We start from the raw sequence: 20,532 nt of genomic DNA, 5'->3' as shown, positions 1-20,532 counted from the left end.
CCAATCATAAATTAACATTGAAGTTATTTCAATTTTTATTTATTTTGCTTTAATTCGTATCAAATTAAGTTTTTTTTTACAAGAAACTGCCAAAATAGCAGTGCCCAGATGTTCTAGTTGTAACAGCTGACGGATGGATGACTAAACATGACTCCAAGGGCTGAATACCTGTTATTGTTTGACAGTCTTTCGTTGGTAAAAATAACAATAATAAAAATGACAGAGAGCCTCATCACATCCACTGTCACTGGTGAGCAGCCTCAGGCACTACAGCAGCTCCTGCAAACATTCATGTCTCAGCCAACTCAACAAACACAGTACGGCTGTTGTTAATACTAATGTGAATGAATGTCAGCACAGTGACAGTGTTAGCTTCATGCTACCAGAGGTACCCAAATGAATGGCAAGGAATGAATGCAATATAAAAGTGCAGTACTTTTATTCATGTTTAATGAATTTATCCTGTTCAAGTATTCTTGAAAAATACAGAAAATACATATTTATAAAACACCGTGAAACTGGGCCTAACTGTACAAGTACAGGTCTAGCAACTACTCCAGTGAGTTGTCAGAATTAGAAATTGCAGAATAAATGCACCCGCTGACACCAAAGGGAAATGTTCAGATGGACTTTCAGCCTCTCATTTCCCAACTCTTATTACTGGTATGTTATATACATTTATACTAGAGGAAATCCAATCACGTCGTGAATTCAACATTTCAAAAACCGCAAATAATGCCCATCTCGTTGTCGTGGATGTCTCTCATGAAATTTGGGCGTTTTCGTTATGCTCTTCCTCCCTCTGTTCAACCCAGTCTGCTGTCGCTAAAGCTGTGCCAGAGAGACTTCCACCTTCCACATGAAAGAGGCCCATGCCGAACATGCCTGACTGGAACTTCTATGCAAAAAATCAGACACTGGACCAACCTGTCCTCAATAATCAATTCGGACACTCAGGCAAGATGACTCCTGACTCCTTTTCAAAAATAAGGTGAAAGGAAACTCTTAAGACCAAGCAGACGCCACCTGCTGTGAGTTGCTTGTACCAGAGTGTGGTGCTTCATCTTGCTTGAAGACTTGGTTCTGTCTTGGACACAGTAGAGTTCAGAACCAGGAGGGAGGAATTTATGAGTGGAAACAGAGTAGCTTGGTTAGAGGAGACAGCCTATCCTGACCTCAGGCAGTGGCGAGTGTCGGAGCAGCGCTAGCCACGGGGAGAGCAGCTGTGTCGGAGGGGGTGACCTCCATCGGACAGTGTGCCTCGCTGGACGAGTTCTCCCTGGTTGGGCCTACAGAGTAACATTTGAAGAGGGTTTGTTTAGATTATGAAGAGAAAAAAAACCCTTCAGCATCTGTTTTTTCTTAACTGGAATCTACCTGAACACTGCAGCTGTTATCTATACATTAATAAAGGAGCCACCAGGAGGCACTTCAGCCAGAGATACTCTGCACAGTGGCACTGGACAGATGGATAAACTATTCAGTTTGTGTATGATTAAACAAATGAGATACCGGTATGACCTGCTGGGAGGGGGAGTTTCAGCTTTGGACAGACACAGCTAATTGCCTCCTGGCACCAGTTATGTACTTGAGACAGATGTGAGTGGTATCAGTCCATGTCCCTATACTTGTAGTACTCACAATACACTCGTAGGGAAGTAACCGCACATGTATTCATCCCAAACTGTTTGGTGCAGGCTTTTCAGTTCAGTATGCAACTCCCACAGTTCTGTACGCTCTTAGTGCCAAAACAGTCTATTTATGTCTATGACTCGAACGCACAGAACAAAATTCTAGAGTTTAAGTTTAACCTGAAAAGTTTTGGCAGTGCACCAGCTGTCATCTGTCATCTGCAGCATGTTAGCTGGCTTAGCCCTGTTAGGCAGGTTCATCAAGCTCATTCAGTGTCAGCACCACAGAAATTAAAAAAAACAGAGCTGGAGGATCCACCCGTGACATTCAGGTCCACGGTGTGGGAGCATTACAGTTTCCTGGTTAGTCACAGCAAAAATGAACAACAATTGGTCTTAAACTGTATCCTGACATTGTTCAGCTGAAGTCGTGCAGAATGTCTACGGAAACACCTCAAATGTATCATTTATGACAGCATCCCCCACATCTGTGTAGCAAACGAGACAAAAACAGACCGGAAGGCGAGTCCTTCTGCCCACAGCGTTCAGGCAGCCTCTGCAGATTCAGACCCCGCCAGAGCAAAAACTAAGGCTACAGGAGCGTTCAATCGCTGCAGATATGTGACCATATGGGATCATAGACAATACAGAATTTAAGCATATGTTCAAAGAGCTTAAGCCCTGCTACAGTGTGCCTACATGTGTGCATGTTAGCCAGTCAGTTTTGCTGTCCTCCATAAACGAGAGCAAGCTGCAGTTTTTCAGGAATTATCAACAGGTCAGAGTTTTATGATGGAGCACAGCTGATATTTGTTAATTTTTTTCTCATTAACATGTCAGCGTTCCTTAGATGTTTAAGAATGATGTCCAATTCACAGCATGTTATTGAGATTTAGCAGGTGCACCCATCTGTGACTTAAAGTTAGTCATTATTTGGCAGACATGTTTACATACATCTTTGCAGAAGCACAACACAAAGTGAGCTCTCATAAAGAAAGCAAATGAGTACGTTTCCCAAAATGTTTAACTATTAAAATTAAGTGATTCCAACACGGATATATCTGTAATAAGAAAGCATGTCTAAAAATGCCTTGTATGTGTTGAGCTGTCGTGGGAAAAGCTCACTATGTGGGCCACAATGTCCTGTTCCACCACCAGAACTGGTTTAAGTAATATGTACTCGAGCATACGTCTCAAAAATCCTGATAATGCAAACATTAAAAGGTGACGATGACGACTTCTTATCTCTCCTGTGTGACTCACCACTCTGTGTAGAGATGAGAACACAGTCTTCCTCATCGTCATCCTCAGTGTCAGCTTGAAAACCATCTGCTTCCATTGCTTCCGTCTGACAAATACAGGGATTTAAGACCATTTGAGCGAGTTGTAATCATCATACGCAAAGCATATTTTCATGAGATGCTAGAAAGATACCAAAAACTGTGACCAATCTAAGAGCACAAAAGGTCATTTGAAAATCTGTTTGAGTGCATTTCTCTACCTGCTCGTGGTCAGTACATCTCTTCATGAACTTGGTGATTGACATGCTGCCTGTGCTCTTCCTTTTGTTAGAGGATGATGTGGTGGAGGAGGTCTGAGGGGTGGTGGGAGAGTTTCCCTGAGAGCCTGTGGCTGCCTGGGGTTCTTCACGGGACTCTTCCCGAGCTCCCGTGGTGAGGTAGGTCCACTGGCAGGGCACAGGGAGAGCGTCCTGGCCAAAACGAGACAGGACCTCTGTGTGCACATACCAGCAGCAGCGTCTGTATGTCGAGCGCTTCTCATAAACAGCATTGTTCTTGATGAGGCGCTTCACCTGTATTCTGATGACAGAGGGAGGGCAGGAAGTCATTCAAGTGACGTAAAAGACCAACTTCTAAACAAGATGTACAGAAGCTTGATGAAACTAATTATTTGAAATATTCATATATCAAACATTGGTGTTTTACCTGGTGGGAATGTTTTCTGCTGCACTCTGAGGACTGGACAGTTCAAGAGGCAATGATGACGATGATGATGAGGAAGAGGTCTGCTGACGACAAAACTCCTGAAACTCTGTGATGATCACTTTGCTGCTGTTGACATTGCCGTGCAGCAGAGGCAGCAGCTGACCGAGTACTGCGGGAGAAAAGAACATTAGAGATTTTTTTTTTATGCATCATTAGCTTGTTCTCCAACTTTAATCCAAGTAAAATCAAGTGTACACTTACGTTGTGCTTCTGTCCGACACCTCTGCGACAGCTCCTCTGGGCTGGGGCTGGTGTCTGCCTTGGGTAAGGGCTCTACCAGACACATAGCATAAGGCTGGAAGAGCTGCAAAGCAGGTCCTTCTCCGTCCCAGACGCAGCCCCTCACCACTGGCTCGAGCACCTTCATCTTCTTTTTGGTGGACATCAGCTCATCCCACTCCCTGGCCTTCAGTTTCTGATGTAGTTTCAGCTTCTCCGGGTCACCACCCCCCTGGAGGAATGCATGCGTGTTAACAGTGGTGCAAACAGGAAGCAGAAACGTAAAGTATTTTAAAACAAGAAAATCCAAATAACCGCCGCCAGATTAAGGACAACTGAATGAAAAACAGTTCCCTTCATACCTCTTCTTCTACAGCCCCCTCATCATCTGAAAGGTAGCCGTGAGGAACAAAGAAGCCGTCGTCATCATCATCGTCACCTCCTTCCTCCTCATCTTCCTAACAATGATCAACAGTCCTCTTAGCGGGTTTTTAAAAAGTAAAATTATCATCTTGTCCTTTCATCTTGTGAAGACACAAGCTGAATATGTTAACAGTGTGTTTTGTCATTTGCTCAAAATGATAAAACAAATCAAAACCCATTTCCTTCCATGTTTTTAACACATTCAGAGAACAACAACAACCCCAACAATACTTCTGATACGCTTTAATTATTCAGATATGAGTTCCTTTTGACCGCTGTACTCAGTGTGAACAAAGGTGGCTGGAAATAACTCCAATCACGTGCGATTTGTTGATGCCAGGGTACACAGAGGTACTTTTATGTGTGTATTAATGTGGACATGACATTAATAGAGAAAATCTTTGACTGAAGAGCACTTTTTCACCCTCAGATGAAACTCACCCCTTCACTGTGTGACAGGGACTCTCCTGGTTCCTCCTCCTCCCATTCTTCATCACTGTCCACCTCATAGTCTAACAAATCCTGTAACAAATCCAGCTGTTAGTCTCACAGCTAAGCCAATAAAGTTACTGAATTAAGTCAAAATAATGAATCAAAGTAAAAATCTCAAAAGTGATCAAAAAGCATAGCTACATCTGGGGTTCTGGGTTGATACAGGCATCTGTTACATTTAAACACATGCTAATATACGGTAATCCTACCAGTAAAAAAGTAATGCTTAGTGCCGATGAGCTCTCTTTACTTCTTTGATGAAGAGTAAACTGAACAGATTTATGCCTCTGTCAAAACCGTCTCACCTTGTCTTGTCTGAAGGGGCAGCGAGAAGAGATGTGTGAACTCGTTTTACTCCAGGTGCCCCAGTAGGCTGGACGGTAGTTTTCATGGAACTGCAGCAGCTTCATGGGTCCGTAACGTTTACGATCCGGCACACCATCTGGTTTAGGCCCTTCCACTGTTACACAATTGCTGAGCAAACAACACACGTGGGGGAAGATGTAGAGAAAAAATCGTTAATTCTTGTTTTTTTTTTCTTTTTTTGCCCCTAAAATCTACTTACAGGCACACATGACTCACGAGTATTTGAAATTACACATAAGATTTTAAGCTGTGTTGTTTGTTTTGAACTTGCTGTGGCAATGCATGAACCATGGTGTAAAACAGTGAATGTTAGAGAGGAATCCCACAGAAACAAACTTTTTGAGCCCGGCAAACTTTTAACAGAGTGCAGCACTGCCAGGGTCAACCCAGCATGTAACCAAATGAAACATTTGGGGCCTCCAGACTGCAACCATTTAGTCGGATTTTACAACAGTTTTGGAGACACCGCAACTAAATTTTATAACTACGAGTGCCAGCGTAATTTGTAAATGTGCCATCCTCATATATTATGATAAACACCAGCAGGATGTTCTACGAGATGGATTAGGGAGGTTTGTTGAGCCTAAAGCCAGAGTTTTCAACGTCAAGAAGATGGCTCTCGTCTAACCTGGCTAGATCGCCACGGTAACTTATGCCACACACCTTACCTGCTACAGAGGAGGTTATGTTCAGAGTTTCAGATTTAAATCAACTATAAATAGCCTTGCTCCTTCATTAATTACTTTTGGCTAACAATATTCTCTATGAGCGATATAGATATCAGCATTAAGATAATCACTATTGCCAGTCTTACCTAAGTGAGCCAGTCTGTCTGGATTTGGTGGGTCCTGACCGACGGGGTTTCTGACCTATCCAATCTTTCAGTCCGTTCTGATTATCAGTTGGGTTCAACAAACATCGGTCCAGTTCCTCCAGAACAGAGTCCTCACACTGAACGCGGCATAGAGGTGCCAGAGACACGTTTTCTTTGATCTCAAAAGGAGCAAACTTCCCACAAGCAGCTGCAAGTGTCTGAAAAAGGGACACAAGTTACAGTTATTCTTTGTACTTATTAATTCAGTGGACTGTCTTTGTTAAAAGCTGGGGTACAGGGGTCAGAGCATGTGTTGCAATCTTTATGCTCATGCTGATTCTGCACTGAAGATGTTAAGATAATCACTAACTTTGTGGAACTGAATCGAACTAATCTCACATTTTTTGTTATGAGGTGTGATACCTACTAACCTTTGGAGCCTGTTGGATCTTGGGTTTCTGTAGAAAACGTGTAATTTCTGCTTTCTCAGCTTTAAGGCGCTGTGAACAGATACACACCGGTCAACAGACAATTCAGTGGACAGACGGTCGATTACAAATTTGGAAGAAGAAACATTGTAGCATCTACCAAGCTCATACCAACACTTTCTAAGTAAACTCACATCCTTCTCTTCTTTCAACCGTTTCTCTTCTTCCTTCAATCGCTTCTCCTCTTCTTTCTTTCGTTTTTCTTCAAGCTTTGCCCTGAAGCAAGATTAAAGCAAAATCTTTAGCACACCAAAATCAGTGTTACCACATTTTTAACCAGCACTGACTTAGGGAACTGAAAACATGTCAAATGGATACGTCTTGACTTCAGAGGAACAGACACTTGAATTACTCACTCTAGCTTTGATTTTCGTTGCTCCTCTTTTGCTTTTAACCTCTCTGCCTTTTCCTTCTCTTCCTTCTCTTTTTTCTCTCGCTTCTCTCGCTCGTCTTTTTCCTTTTTCTCTCGTTTTTCCTTTTCTCGCTCCTCCTTTAGCTTGCGAGCTTCTTCTTTCTTTCTCTCCTTTGCAGCTTTAGCCTCTTCCCTCTGCCGTTCTTTCTCCTGTCGTAGCCGAAGCCTCTCCTCTTGTTCTTGTAGACTCTACAAGTGAAAAAAGTTTTGTCAGGTTTTCTCTTCTACTAAAATAAGAGTTTTAATAAATGACAAGTGAATGACAAATATGACTCATAACAAAAGAGGTTCTGTTTGAAGCCTTGTTTTTAAACTGACAACAAGGGTGTTGGTGTGATGTAAAATTACCACCTTCAGTGAGCGTCTTTTGATCTTTTTCTGGTCTGCCGGAATCTTGGGGGTGGTCTTTGGCTCCTATGAGGAGAGAGATAAATAAAAACAAAAACGAAACTGACACTCATTGTCTAAATGTGCCACAATGTCATTCAGCCTAGTCTCTCTCTCTTTTTTTGCATGATTCACAGCTTGACAAATTAATGCAATATTATTGATACTGTGCTATATTTTGAACTGTGATTTTGATCTGTTTTAATACTGTCAGTGTTTCATAAATGTTCTTTTGTGTAAATATCTATAACACATCTGGAAGCACTCACGGACATCCTCAAGACACTGTCAGTTAATAAGCAGAGGACTTTGTCCAAGTAAACAGATAGTTGATTTTGTCAAAAAAGCTCATGTCTAATATGACAAGCAGTTGAAAAATAAACTACATCATCTCTAATTGTTGAGCAATTCATTTCTACAGGTTTTTATGAGCAAACATCAAAAAATAATTTAACATGTTAGAAATGCTATTCATGGTAGGAAACAAATACTAATCAATTTCCTCTAATCAATGAACTGCTAACAACTTTCAACACACTATACATGACCACATGCTGTGCGTTTTAATAAACAGTTTAGTGTGTGTGTGTGTGTGTGTGTGTGTGTGTGTGTGTGTGTGTGAAGTACGCAGATACATTACTAAACAACTCTTAGGAATACTGATTAATACTGAGTGATACTGCATCAGTAAATACTTCACATCACTAAGAGGGACTCAATAAAAGCAGGCAATCAGAGATGCACATACTGTGGGTGTAGTATTAGGTGTAAGGTCTTCAGTCTTCTCAGGTGAGCTTTCTGATGAGGAGCTGACGGAGGAATTTGACAGCAGGGACCTGTTTCCTAAACTGGAAACGTTTCCTGATTCATTCTGCTCCTCTGGCTCACTTTCAGAATCCTGCGTTGTATCAAGCTGTGAGATAGATGACGTCAGATTCCCATCTTTTTCCTCCACCTCCTCTACTTCATCTTTATCGACAACTGTGCAGTCTGAAGTGTGTGTTTTTGGAGTGCTGTCAACATTGCTGGACTTCCGAGAGGAGGCAGGTTTGTTTTTGCCCTGATGTTTGTCTTTTGTTGGAGGGCAAGAAGAGGCAGGAGCAGATGAAACAAGGTGTTTAACAGGAGACAAAGTTGTGTCCGGAGTCAGATCTACTACCATAATCTCATTTGAGGGTGCAGGGTGCCTTCGGCTCAGGAAGCCATCAAGGGGCCCACGACCATTAACCAAGGGTGGTCCACTGTGGACAGGGAGGGCAGAGGACTCATTCTCATTATCTGAGACTCCTGGCTCAGGGCAGGCGTGTGCACAGGGGCGTTTAGGTGACTGGTTCTCTTTAGGTTCAGGGTTTAGGCGCTTGAATGGGAGACGAGCTGCAGGTAGTCAAATTAAAAAAAGAAAAAGAAAAAAGTCATCACAATTGCTGTTTTGCTATATCTGTCTGCATAATGTAAAGCAGATGATGCGGCTATCACAAAGTTGTGCATCAAAATGCATCCTTCAAAAATTCTGCAAGGTTTTAATGTGTTAATTCATTCTGACATTACTACATATTAAGTTATGTAAGTGAACAGAGATTTAAGGGGCACAACAAATTCAGGTCTCATTACTGTAGAGGGCTACTATCACTATATGACTGACTTTTGACTTCTGAAGAATTTATGTGTATTAGTAGGGTCCATAATTTCAGTTTGCACTACGATGTAAACTTCATTCCATTTGGACAATAATCAAGAGAAAAGAAGCAATACATAAAAGGTGCAACAGTCATCAATAGCCATGGTAAATGTAAGGTATGGTAAGACATGGATAGTATGAGTTATCAACCCTCAGTGCAAGATTATCATTAATTGTATCTGATGATGTCTTTTACTTGCAGGTAATAAAAACAATCATCTCAATAGTAACTAATTTTTTTTAGAAAAATGAAACACTGTATTTACCTTGAATAAGTTTCTTGTTAACATCGTTTCTTGACTTACAATCCATGCCTGGAAAGAACAAAAACAAGAACACATCAGAAAATAACACTTACGGCCAAAACTCCACTTCAAATTATTGAAATTTGGAATAACTAACTGGCGCTGAAGATCAATCAATGACAAGTTTTGACAGCTGTGGGACTGACTCTGAACTAACTTCAAAACTATGGTACAGAAGACTTTGCTAGCAGGAACGTAAGATTAGTACTACTGTAATACCCGTATGCCGGTGCAGAGAGTGTACTGTGGGTCGTCAAATCCCAATCACCCTGTATTAATGTGGAAGTATACCCAACAACAAACACGCAGAGATACTGCTATTTTTAAGGTGTTGCATTCAATATCACCTTAGTTTGCAACGTCGGTGTGCTAACATTATAGTATTACAATGAGTATAATGGTTGCGTTTGGTTTGCTCTCCCGCCAACCGGTGAATCAGTCGGTGCTGCAGTCCCGATTGAGTCCGCAGGGCAGGCACCATATAGGGCTGTCAGGCATAGGATGCATGCCGGACCACAATACCAAAAACTTCGCCACCAGACTATGGACGTGTGTGTATGAAAGTGTTGCATGAAAGTTAATACCGCCACAAGAAACTCGAGTGTGTGAAGACAACGAAGTAGCTCTCGAGCTTTACCAAACTGAAAACAGCTTTCATGTAAGATGCTAACGTTAACCAACTCTCAGATGCTAATACGACTAGCTTTTCTGCTAACCAGCAAAACTAGCTACTTTGCTAAGTACCTCAGACAGAGCTATGACTTAGCAGAGTAATGGTATCAAGCGACCCGTGTAGCCAAGTTTGCCACAACGGTAACAAGCTAAAGACTTTTTAATGGCAAAGTTGCTGTTTCGTGAATGGAAACACCGGTAGTTTGAGGCCTAACTTACAATAAACATAACGTTATTGTTTCTTATCTGAGGTTTAAATTACCGAAGTAGCATTAGGTAACACTACAACATCAGCTATACCGGGCAGCAAGTTAGCTGTTCACAGCTAGCTTTAATGATTGAAAAGTTAGCAGCAGATTTTCACATTAAATCAGTTGACTTTGTCCTCGTAACACCGACAACAGCTAACGTTAACTGGTGCCGTTAGGAAAAACGAGGTTGCCAGCGGGGAGTTAACTGTTAGTTAACTGACGTAACGTTAAGCAACGAATATTTATCGTTAAGTCTGTCATCGTTTGGTGGAAGCTAAATTGTGTTGACGCAATTACACTCCGTCCTTACTATAATAGTAGACATTTTGGCAAGTTGATAGAACCATCTGTAAGCTTGCTATAGATGGTATTAGCATTACCTCTTCTGCGGGGAGTCGATGCTGCCAAATGTCCGTCCACAGATGGGTTTTCCGCCGCCAACATCCCAACCACTAACCCGGGGCTCCTCTCGGTTGCGATATTCTCCAGTAAAACTTCAAAACTACGGTACGGATTGTGTAAACACCCGAGAAACCCCCCGACAACGAACTAAATATTATGCTGCTAATCAAACAACATGTATTTCTAATTTATTTAACATAAAACGTAACACACTGCCTTTCCGCATCTCCCACATACACCCTTAGTTTACTCTGCTGCCTGCCTCGCGCTCCTCAGTCGGAATTGGCGGGAGTGTGTCACTTGCATCAATAACTGGCGCGGATTGGTCAAAACCACGTTACTGATCAACGATGGAGGCGCTTGTTTTGTACGCGTGCGTTGCACGGCGCTTCGTGTAGTGAAACGTTTTGGAATATTTGTAAGAGCGCTAGAGTTTCAAATTGTATGCGCGACTTAAATATTTAATCAGAAAGACGAGATTATGTGAGCTTACCTCATTTAATGGTCTAAAACTCTTTCTGTGCAATTTTTAGATAAAATACTATCCACCACGTCCGGGACATCCTGTACTACAAACCCCAAAAAAGTCAGCTGTATCTTACAGGACACGCCTTCTGTCTGTTGTTTGGGGCTTTGTGATTGGCCGCGGAGTTTGACTTTAACAAGTCTAGGTAGCCATGTTGTGTTAGAAAAATGAAAGGAGAGAGTGACAGAAGTCCGATCATGAAGGAGGCATGGCACACGACACCCATTGCATTTATAAATGATCTGTTGAGATGTTGCTTTACATATTTTGAAAAAAACTTAACTTAACAGGTTGTCATTCACTGTCAACAACAATAGTTTTGTTGCTATCAGTGAGACTACTGTCAAGAGTTGATTGACATCAACAAAGCTTCCACTTCTCTGCTCCAAAGTGATAAGAGTCTGTCTTCAACTGTCTCCGTCTGTTCGCAGACAGTTTTTTAAAACCTGATTTACACATTGGATTACTGTGTGGTCAAATCAGATTAGATAAATTGCATTTAAAATTAATAACTTAAGGCTGTAGCTTTCACAGCTTTTGAGGTTTTTGCAGTATTGCAGTGTATCCAAGTAGGATTTTACAGAAGACATAAAGACAGTAAGGTTGGGTTTCTGTTTAGCAAATTTGCTGGCATGTATACGGATTTTTGCAAATAAAGAAATAAGATTAATAACAATTTCTTCTCAGACAGTTTACTAGCAATCAATTAAGATAATCTAAAAATAATAAAATTAAAATAAGTTCAATTTTGAGTTTGAGTTGAGTGTCTAATTTTCCATTTAAAAAATATTAAGGTCATACCTAAAAGTCTGACAAAAGATACTTTTTGATCCATTTCATTTCGAAACTCAAACGTACACATCCCCCTCCCTTTAATTGCATGGGTGGGATTCTTAGGAAAGGGCTTCACGTTCGAGTCACGCGTTTCCCGTTTGTCGCTCATATGAATCCTGGGAATTGTGGTTCGCTAGGTCCCCCGCCGTGTTGAATATAAACAGCTCGGAACTACAAGTGCTCCGGTGCTGCGCAACCGCAGTACGTTCTGTGGGGTCGAAAAAGCGCATCCTGAACGATTCCTGGACCCCTGCGGTTGTCGACGGAAACGTGAGGAGATAAACGTTATTCCGGTAATGTTGGCAAAGCTATATTTCGCTTCATGGTGACTTGTTAGCTGTAACGGGCTTTTCACTCATTTTCAACTGCCAGTCGGTTAGTGAAATGAAACGGCAGCGTTAGAAAGAGACTCCACGGTTATTTCTGCTTCTGCTGGACTCCTGAGCTGCCTAACACGGTTTAACTGCTACCTACTGTATAATATCGTACATAAAGTATAAACATGATAACTTTATGTGACATAGATAAACAATACAAGTGGAGAATTTCGTGTGTTTGCGTTAAACATAGTTATCCCAACCGTTTGACCAAAGTTGGAATGTGCAGCCGGCTGTTGAAGTCACTACTTTAACTGGTTGAAGGTTAACATTAGCATGTAAATTGTTATCAGTGTTAGCAATGCTCTGTAGCCGTGAAGCAAGCAGGGGGACAATAAGAAACAAGGAGTGATATATGTTGTAAAAAGAGATGAAAATTGGTTAAAGGTTTCCTGCCTGGAATAATATTAAAGTGTTAACTGCTTATTTCCATGTTTGTATATTTCTGTTATCCAGGAAAGAGCTGGGATTTCAAAATGGCAGGTTTGTCACTTAAAACAGTCTTTTATCTATCTGTCCATCTATCTATCTGGTTATGTCTGTCTGTCTATAAAGTCACACTGGGACACTCCACTTTTCCACGTCCCTCTTTCTTCTGCCATGTTTTCCAGCTTGTTCTATAACACTCAATAGTAAGACAGTAATATTGCGGTGGCACTTTCCTTCCTTTTTCAGATCGAACAAATAACTTTCCTCCCCTGCCCCAGTTCTTGAAAATAAAGCCATGCTTTTACCAGAACATAGAAGAGGAAATTCCTGCACCCCACCAGCAGTTGGTGCGCAGAGTCTACATGCTTTGGATGAGTAAGTAGTAGTAGGCTTTTTTCACATGCGTCTTCTAACTGTGTGTTGTTTAGAAGGAGAGGAAGTTAAAGACATCAATCATTACCCCTCTCTTTTCTCTCCTCTCCTCTGCAGTGTATTCAGGCACGCTGTGCGCAAATGTGATCTCGTGTATTGCTTGGTGGGCTGGAGGTGGAAGTGCCACCAACTTTGGCTTCTCTCTGCTTTGGCTCATCCTCTTCAGCCCTTGCAGTTACACCTGCTGGTTCAGACCGCTCTACAAAGCCTTCAGGTTAGTCAGTCATTGACCAGAGTCATTTCTGAGCTCTAACTTCAGGTTATTTAAAGTTATTTCAACCAGAGACCCTTTACGCACATGACAGATATTGCAAAAAGAGTCACAGTCTTAGTGGGAATGATATTTTTTCCTGTAGCACCATGATGCTTCATTTGCAAAGATACATGCTCTCACACGTTTTACCTTTATCAAAGAATTGCAGCTCCTGCAAGTTGGACATTGTATGACTGCGATTTCTCTATTATTTCAATCGATTGTTCAGCTCTACTTAACAGGTTAACATACAACATTAGATACACAAGTGTGCTGCTTTTACACCTGTAAAGTACACATACATAAAGACAGAATCCCACACATGCAGGTAGGAATCTTGATACGATAGCATTGAGGTGACTGGTTATCAGTAGAAATCATTTGAAGTGAAATTAACAGGGATCGGGGCTGTTCAATGAGCAAAGGCTCTACCGACACTAGAAATCTAGGAACCGTTGAATAACCACTATCAACAAGGAACTGTTGAATAACCACTATCAAGAGGATATAAAGGATGTGATTGAGTGAATGGAGTTATAAGACTGGATATGTGGGAAGAAGCCATCAATTAAATCTGTGTAGAGCAGAAGAAGGATTTTGAGGTCAGCCCTCACATGTGCAGGTAGCCAATGCAAAGACATGAGGACTTTCATGATCAGACTTTCTTTGATCTGACTCTGACATCTGTGTTTTGGACCAAATTAAGTCTCTTGTTTCTGACACAGGTGAGTGAGAGAAAAGCTCATTATAGTTGTTGATTCTGGATGTTATCAAAGCTTGTACAATGGGGCCAATCTTGGCTGTGTTAAAGAAGGCACTTTTGTGACATGATAAGTGGCTCGAAAGGAAGAGAGGGTTCAAAAAGTGTTTGCAGCCATCAAGATTTATGTAAAAATCCATGAAAACGGTTCTACCAACAAGCAGCATTTTGGACCAACAAGCAGCATTTTGGTCTTGTAGGTATTCAGATGTAGGAAGTTGCAAATGTCAGCTTATTCTTCAACAGAGGAAAGAGACACAGCTTTACCAGTCATGTCTTTCCTAACCAGTCGAAAGTTGAAACCTCATCTGGTTAACAGGAAACCCGTGTGGGCAGGGCGGTTTTTGGTGAGTTTATCAGTATTGTTAATCTGTGTTTTTTCCTTTTGTCCATGTCTGAATAGAAGTTGGTTGCCAAAGATTGTTGATTTATAATCTGTCATTTAAGGATGGATTTCTGTTAGATGATTCTTCAATGATCTATTACCCTCCCAACCCCAATAGTCGGGCAGCTAAGTGCAAATTTGGCCATAATCCTGCACTTTCTGATCCAAGCACCAGATTTCACACAGGAACTCATCAGGGGTTTAATACAAACATGACGTTGGTCGCCTGAAAATCAAGCTGTTGTGGTATTTATATGAGTGAATGTCATGCAGTACCAGGGCACACTGGTGACATCGCTGCTGTGAATCATGGGGTTCAGTGTCAGCTTCTGTAAAGTAATACAGTTAAGTGTCCCCAATGATATTTAATTAGTTGCCATGTCAGTTAGATAACCACACTTGGATTGACAGGATGTGTGGTGTAAAGGCCGCTTAAGACTTGAGCGACACTGAACAATCGGGCCAGATGTAAGACACTGTAATCATGAACCTAGTTGTGTGTCACACAAAAAAGTGCTTACTGTCATCAAGTATCGTTTTTTCCATCCTCGAAAGAGCTGGGTATTGCGAAACTGTGGATTGCCTCTGGTCAAAGACAAAGCCTGAAATGGATGACCGTTCATGAGATCTGCTCTGTACTTGGCCTAGAAAAAAACAAGAGGAATCCTGTTCTTCCATGCTTTTAGTGGCTGTGATGTAATGTCAGCATTTCGAGGCAAAGGAAAGAAGTCAGCTAAGGGCGCTTGCAATGTCTGATGATCAGGCCACAGTCGTGTTCTCAAAACTTAGCCAACAACCCCAGTCACTGATGACACTGATATTAGATAAAAGAATGGATGCATGACTCTATTCCACCAACTCAAGATGCCTTTAAACATGCAAAATGTGCTGCCTACAAGGCAAGATTCATATGGAGTCAGGCAACTGTATTTGGCCTCAGTACCTCAATCTACACCTTGTATTAAAATAGGATCTGTGTTTGGCTAGGTTATCTAGATAATGAATGATCTGAACTTGCCTTTGTGTTCACACCTGGTATTATTAATGCAGTCATGTTGCATTTTAATAGCAGGTGTAAATGGTGTCCTAGTGACAGGGGGTGGACAAAGCATGAGGAAGGCTTGCCAGACGACTGTCCAACCTATTGCAAAGTGTTGCCAACAGCTGACGAAATGCAGGTGTAAGACTGAATGTCATGGAAAATGCAAACACTATCAGTTTGTCCTGAGCTGCACTGCTCTTTGTCACTGTATGTGCTGATTCTAAGGTGCAATACATAAACAATGATGCATCCAGGTGCCCACTTACCATGAAAACTGAATCGTCAAGCCAAATATCAGGCAGTCAGCTGGGTCCAGGCTGCCTTAGTTTACTCAGTGATCTCATTGGGAATTATTATTATTATATAATGCTGGGAATTGCTGGTAAAAATGTGCTTTAATAATAAATAGTTTTGGACCTTATCGGCCCTACTGGTTTTCCATTGTACTTCAGGAGAGCATGATTGCGAAACAAGTGTGAAGTTGTATTCTGTGTGGTATTGAAAGGACCCACAGTGGGTTAGTTCTAGTAGGAAGAAGCCACGTTACATTAAAAATAGAACAACTCTTGGCTTATTTGTTTTCTCCTGTATCACCCTTTGTGTTCTCTTTTTTTCCCATGTTGTTCGCAGGGCTGACAGCTCCTTCAACTTCATGGCCTTCTTCTTCATCTTCTTCCTCCAGTGTGTCTTGGCCCTCATCCAGACTATAGGCATCTCTGGCTGGGGAACCTGGTGAGTTGAATCAAACTGGCTTTGAAGACTGCATGCATGTTGCCTGCCAGTTTTCTCCCACAGAGTGGGTCAAATGATCAAGGCAGCTGAAAGATGTGCCTTCCATCAGACACTTGCATTTTCACACGTCTGTCCAAATTACGATGCTAAGATAGAATTAACGCTAAAATAAAACCATAAAGCTAACACACGATGAGGCTGTTAACAGAATTAGGTAGTCATACACCATCTGCAGCTTTTTACATTGATACTTCTGGTCTGTTTGAGTTGTTGACGTGCTGTTGGCAGGCGGGTTTGCAGAATTATCAGCCTCTTGATGTTCGGTGTAAGTGAGGTATAAAGAGTATGTCCATTGAGTTCAGATATTCGTTCTTTTTTATTTTATTGTGTATTTTTTCCATTTAGTCAGAAAGAAGATATGCTTGAGTTGTGGAAAGACCAACTCTGTCAAACTCTGAACACTGAGGTGTCTAAATTTAGCAGATTTTGAGCAAACTGTCATCTCCTGTGTCACACTGTTCCTCACTGATTTATTTTTGAAGTGATTTAAAACCATCATACAAAATAACTCACATTCGTGCCTATCAGCTGCCCGAGTTACATTTCTGTTTTTAATAGTTATTTGAGAAAATGCAGTTGATTAAGGATGTATTTCATCCACTTCTTTTGTACTTTGAGGACATTGTAAGAATTTAAATGTAAACACACACGATTTTACAGTCAGAATAGTTTTAATAATGAAAATAAAGCTATTTTACTAATAGTAGTATTTTTTGAGAGATCACAATGTACTTTTTAAAACCGTTTTTTTTTTCTTTTTTTAGTTATGTATTTTTATCACAATTTCCATGACTGAACATCTGCCTGTGATAATAACATGTCCACTCATGATTCGATGTGCCTCGTAAAGTCAGTTTTACACAGATCATCATGATGCTGTTGTCACCACACCTGTTTCCTCACTGCTTGATGGTTCAGTAGTAACTTTGGATATTTGTATTGAATCCACTTTGCTAATTGCATACTGTTCGATACACTAACCCGTACTACTCCATCTCACTCTCACCAACACCTCAAAGCGGCTGGATTGCAACAGTGATGTTTTTCTCCCAAAATGTGGGCTCCGCTATAGTGATGCTTATCACAGCTCTGCTCTTCACTCTGGTGACTGCTTTAATGGCACTGGTTCTCATTAAGGTGAGTGAACGCATACGGTGAAAACACACACACTTGCATTTGGTTTTTGTCCCTCGTGTATATAATCCTCCAGAGACGCTCGAAAACAGACACAAATAAACATCATGGACTTTTCCCTTTTCTTTTCTTGTGGCAGGTGCACAGAATGTACCGTGGCGGCGGGGGTAGTTTGGAGCGCGCTCAGGAGGAGTGGAGCACCGGGTTGTGGAAGAGTGCGCCCGTGAGGGAAGCGGGGTTCAATGCCGTCGCTCAGACGGCCCAGGGCCCGAGCTTGCCCCAGTACCCTGCCGCAGTGCCGAGCTACCCTGACAACAGTCACTGGTGATAGCAGAGAGTCGCCTGTAGGTGGAGACAGATAGCTGGCCATTTCTGTGGCGCACAAGAAGGCACTTCAAAGCGCCATATCGTTTCACCCTACATGACAAAATTCATAGACGTATTTTTTGAATGGAGAGGACAGGGTTGCTATTAAAAGTTTTATCACAGAGTTTTGTCACCGAAGCTCATTAAAGCCGCAGCCTCGTAGTGCAGGGTTGTCTTCAAAACATGCCATTCCATTTCAACTCTGTTTACATATAGTTTATTCAAATGAATGAGAAGGAAACACATTTTTATGCTCACCAGAAGTTTGCTGAGGAAAATGCATACAGTCTTGCAAATATGCAATTGGATACTCAAAGAGTGTGGGCTGCTTGTGGATTGCAGTATGTGAGGGACGTGTGCCTTATGGACCTTTATGATAGCATTGTTTTACGTGTTCGCAGACTGCATGCTAGAAATCGTAGTATGCTAAAGAACGGGTTTTTTTCTTTTGCAACAAGTGAACGTCTGCAAACTGCACGATTTTATATCTGTGTGTTAAGTGTATTCTGGCAGGAGCTCAGTTTATTTTTGATACGATGTGCTTTATTCAGTATCTCCATGCTTGCCTGCTTTGGCTGTGATTTCTTGAAATGCGCCTTAATGTTGCGTGCAGATTTTGCATGTGAAAAATATCTCGCTTGACTTTCGCCTTAAGACGTTTTTGTTTTTAAACTGGACTGGTGCGTAATCGTCCTCTGTGATTTCTCACTGAGCAGCGATGTGCCAAATACTCGACTCTTTCCTTTATTTTGATACTGAACAAGAGCCACACCCAAAGTAGATGTTGTTTTGTACTCCTCAGTTTCTGTATTTCTAAAGCTACACTGTTTGCTTTTAGCGGTCAGCGCCCTGCTATGAAAGCACCTTATCAGCTGCTGTCAATGTTCCAGTCACTTTCACTTTCCCCCAGATAGACAGAATTTTTGTGTTTAGTGATTGCACTGTGCTTGCATGCAGCCTATCAAAGGAGTGGGACTGAACAGTGGTCTCTTATTTCAAAAAGAACTGGCCTTGTGTAACCGATAGACACAAAAAACTGAACTGGCTCAAAATGACTGCAAATGGATCAGCAGTGAAGTGAAATCTTGCATGTAAATGTAGTCACAGTCTCTTTAAATGCAGTCTGATATTCCAAGCGTGGACTTATCCACAGGCATTCCAGCACACCTTGGTAAAGAACCTGATTAAACCCAGTGATTGTGGAGTTTTGTGCAGGTGGTGCAACGCTTTCATCTCCTTTTATTTTGGCTCAGTGATCCAGTCACAGCCTGTTGGAAACGTGAGCACCGACTGGAAGTGAAAGGTGCCCACTTCACGATTTGACTATTTATTTTTCTTTTCTTGTTACAAAAGTGTCCTTCATGGCCAACTGCCAAAATTAGTATTTTCATTTTTCTCTGTTATTTGATAAGTGATGAAATGAAACGGATACGTCAGAGTAACCTTTAAATATTGCAAAATTTCAATAAATATTCTTATTGCCACCGTGTGTCTGTCCAGTCTGAACGTTGAAGACATTTAAATGGTTGAAATGTTTGGTGAAAATGTGAGAAATAGCCAAAAACTTACCAAATATAGCAGGTCAGGTCTGTGTTTGACTGGTCATAATCCAAACTGTAGTCCATCTAGCGACCCAGTGGAGTGTTCAGTCCACTTTCATCCACTTTCACGCTGCAACGGTTACATTCTTTAAGTTAGATTTACTTTAGCAATCTCTTTATGTAGTATTATTAATATCCTTGATCAGATGTGTTCACAAAGTGGTGAACCTCGCTCCCTCCTCTTGTGAACAACTGAACCTTTCCAGGATGCCCCTTTCAGACCCATTCATGATCCTATCACCTGTTACCAATCAACCTGTTTACCGGTGGAATGATCCAAACAGGTGTTTTTGGAGCGTTCCACATCTTTCCCAGTCTTTTGTTGCTCCTGTCCCAACCTGTTTGAGACATGTTGCTGCATCACATTCATATTAAGCACATATTTACAAAAATCAATCAAGTTGATGAGTTAAAACCTTAAATATGTTGTCATATAGGTCAAAAAGGATTAGCAGGTTACCACATTCTGTTTGTATTTGGCTTTGGTTGAATTTGGGGTGTTTTTACATTTTCATATCGATTGAAAAATGGTCCTCTGTGACATTGGACAACTGCATTGTCCTTCAATGCACTTAAACTGATCATCCAAAAAGAAATGTCACTGATAGCAGTTGTTGGACCACCGTCCACCGCTCGGCCCACGTGGGGTCTGGATGCCCACGTGTGCTGTGGTTTTTTCTGTATCCCTTGTTCTCAGCGTAGAGTCTCTCACCCTGGCAAAGAGATGATGCTGCCGTATTGATTTATTCAGAAGCCTTCGAAGAAAGTGAGTGTGGGATAAAAAGTCCTGTGAGCATCATAGCAAAAAACGTAGAAGACAGCATGAACTAAAAGTAAGCGAAGAAACCTCATTAAATCTTGGGAGGAAAAGTAGGGCTGATGAGCAAGAGAGAGGGCAGCTTAAAAAAAAAAAAAGTGATTTCTGAAACTTAAAAACAACTCCGTATAAGCCCACTGGCTTTTTTTAGAATAAAGAAACTCAAAACAATAGCTGGCAAGTGGTTTGTCTTAATTCCCCGGTGTAAATATGCCTCTGCACATGAAGCATGAAAGCA

At 41.5% G+C, this 20,532-nt stretch overlaps 2 protein-coding genes across 2 annotated transcripts; one reads left to right on the top strand and one right to left on the bottom strand.

Moving 5' to 3' along the window:
* Nucleotides 1-235: 235 nt before the first annotated feature.
* Nucleotides 236-10,830, bottom strand: chaf1a (chromatin assembly factor 1, subunit A (p150)). Its single transcript, XM_076722853.1, has 16 exons — nt 10,525-10,830; nt 9,183-9,230; nt 7,987-8,612; nt 7,203-7,265; nt 6,796-7,040; nt 6,574-6,655; nt 6,383-6,451; nt 5,952-6,169; nt 5,077-5,245; nt 4,721-4,801; nt 4,219-4,314; nt 3,839-4,088; nt 3,578-3,746; nt 3,133-3,451; nt 2,895-2,979; nt 236-1,289 (listed from the first exon to the last, which is right to left on the bottom strand). Exons 1-16 carry the CDS (start codon nt 10,586-10,588, stop codon nt 1,177-1,179), a joined length of 2,697 nt encoding a protein of 898 aa, XP_076578968.1. The 5' UTR covers nt 10,589-10,830; the 3' UTR covers nt 236-1,176.
* Nucleotides 10,831-12,090: 1,260 nt separating this feature from the next.
* Nucleotides 12,091-19,365, top strand: scamp4 (secretory carrier membrane protein 4). The gene is made up of 7 exons (XM_076726254.1): nt 12,091-12,199; nt 12,740-12,766; nt 12,959-13,087; nt 13,202-13,358; nt 16,215-16,316; nt 17,396-17,513; nt 17,650-19,365. The coding sequence occupies exons 2-7, from the start codon at nt 12,760-12,762 to the stop codon at nt 17,836-17,838; spliced, it is 702 nt and encodes a 233-aa protein (XP_076582369.1). The 5' UTR covers nt 12,091-12,199; nt 12,740-12,759; the 3' UTR covers nt 17,839-19,365.
* The last annotated feature ends 1,167 nt before the right edge of the window (nt 19,366-20,532 follow it).

Source organism: Chaetodon auriga, chromosome 3, assembly GCF_051107435.1.
Source record: "Chaetodon auriga isolate fChaAug3 chromosome 3, fChaAug3.hap1, whole genome shotgun sequence".
NCBI classification, from domain to species: Eukaryota; Metazoa; Chordata; class Actinopteri; order Chaetodontiformes; family Chaetodontidae; genus Chaetodon; species Chaetodon auriga.
Note: the sequence above shows the minus strand (reverse complement) of the source record. Positions and strands in the feature narration are given on the sequence as shown.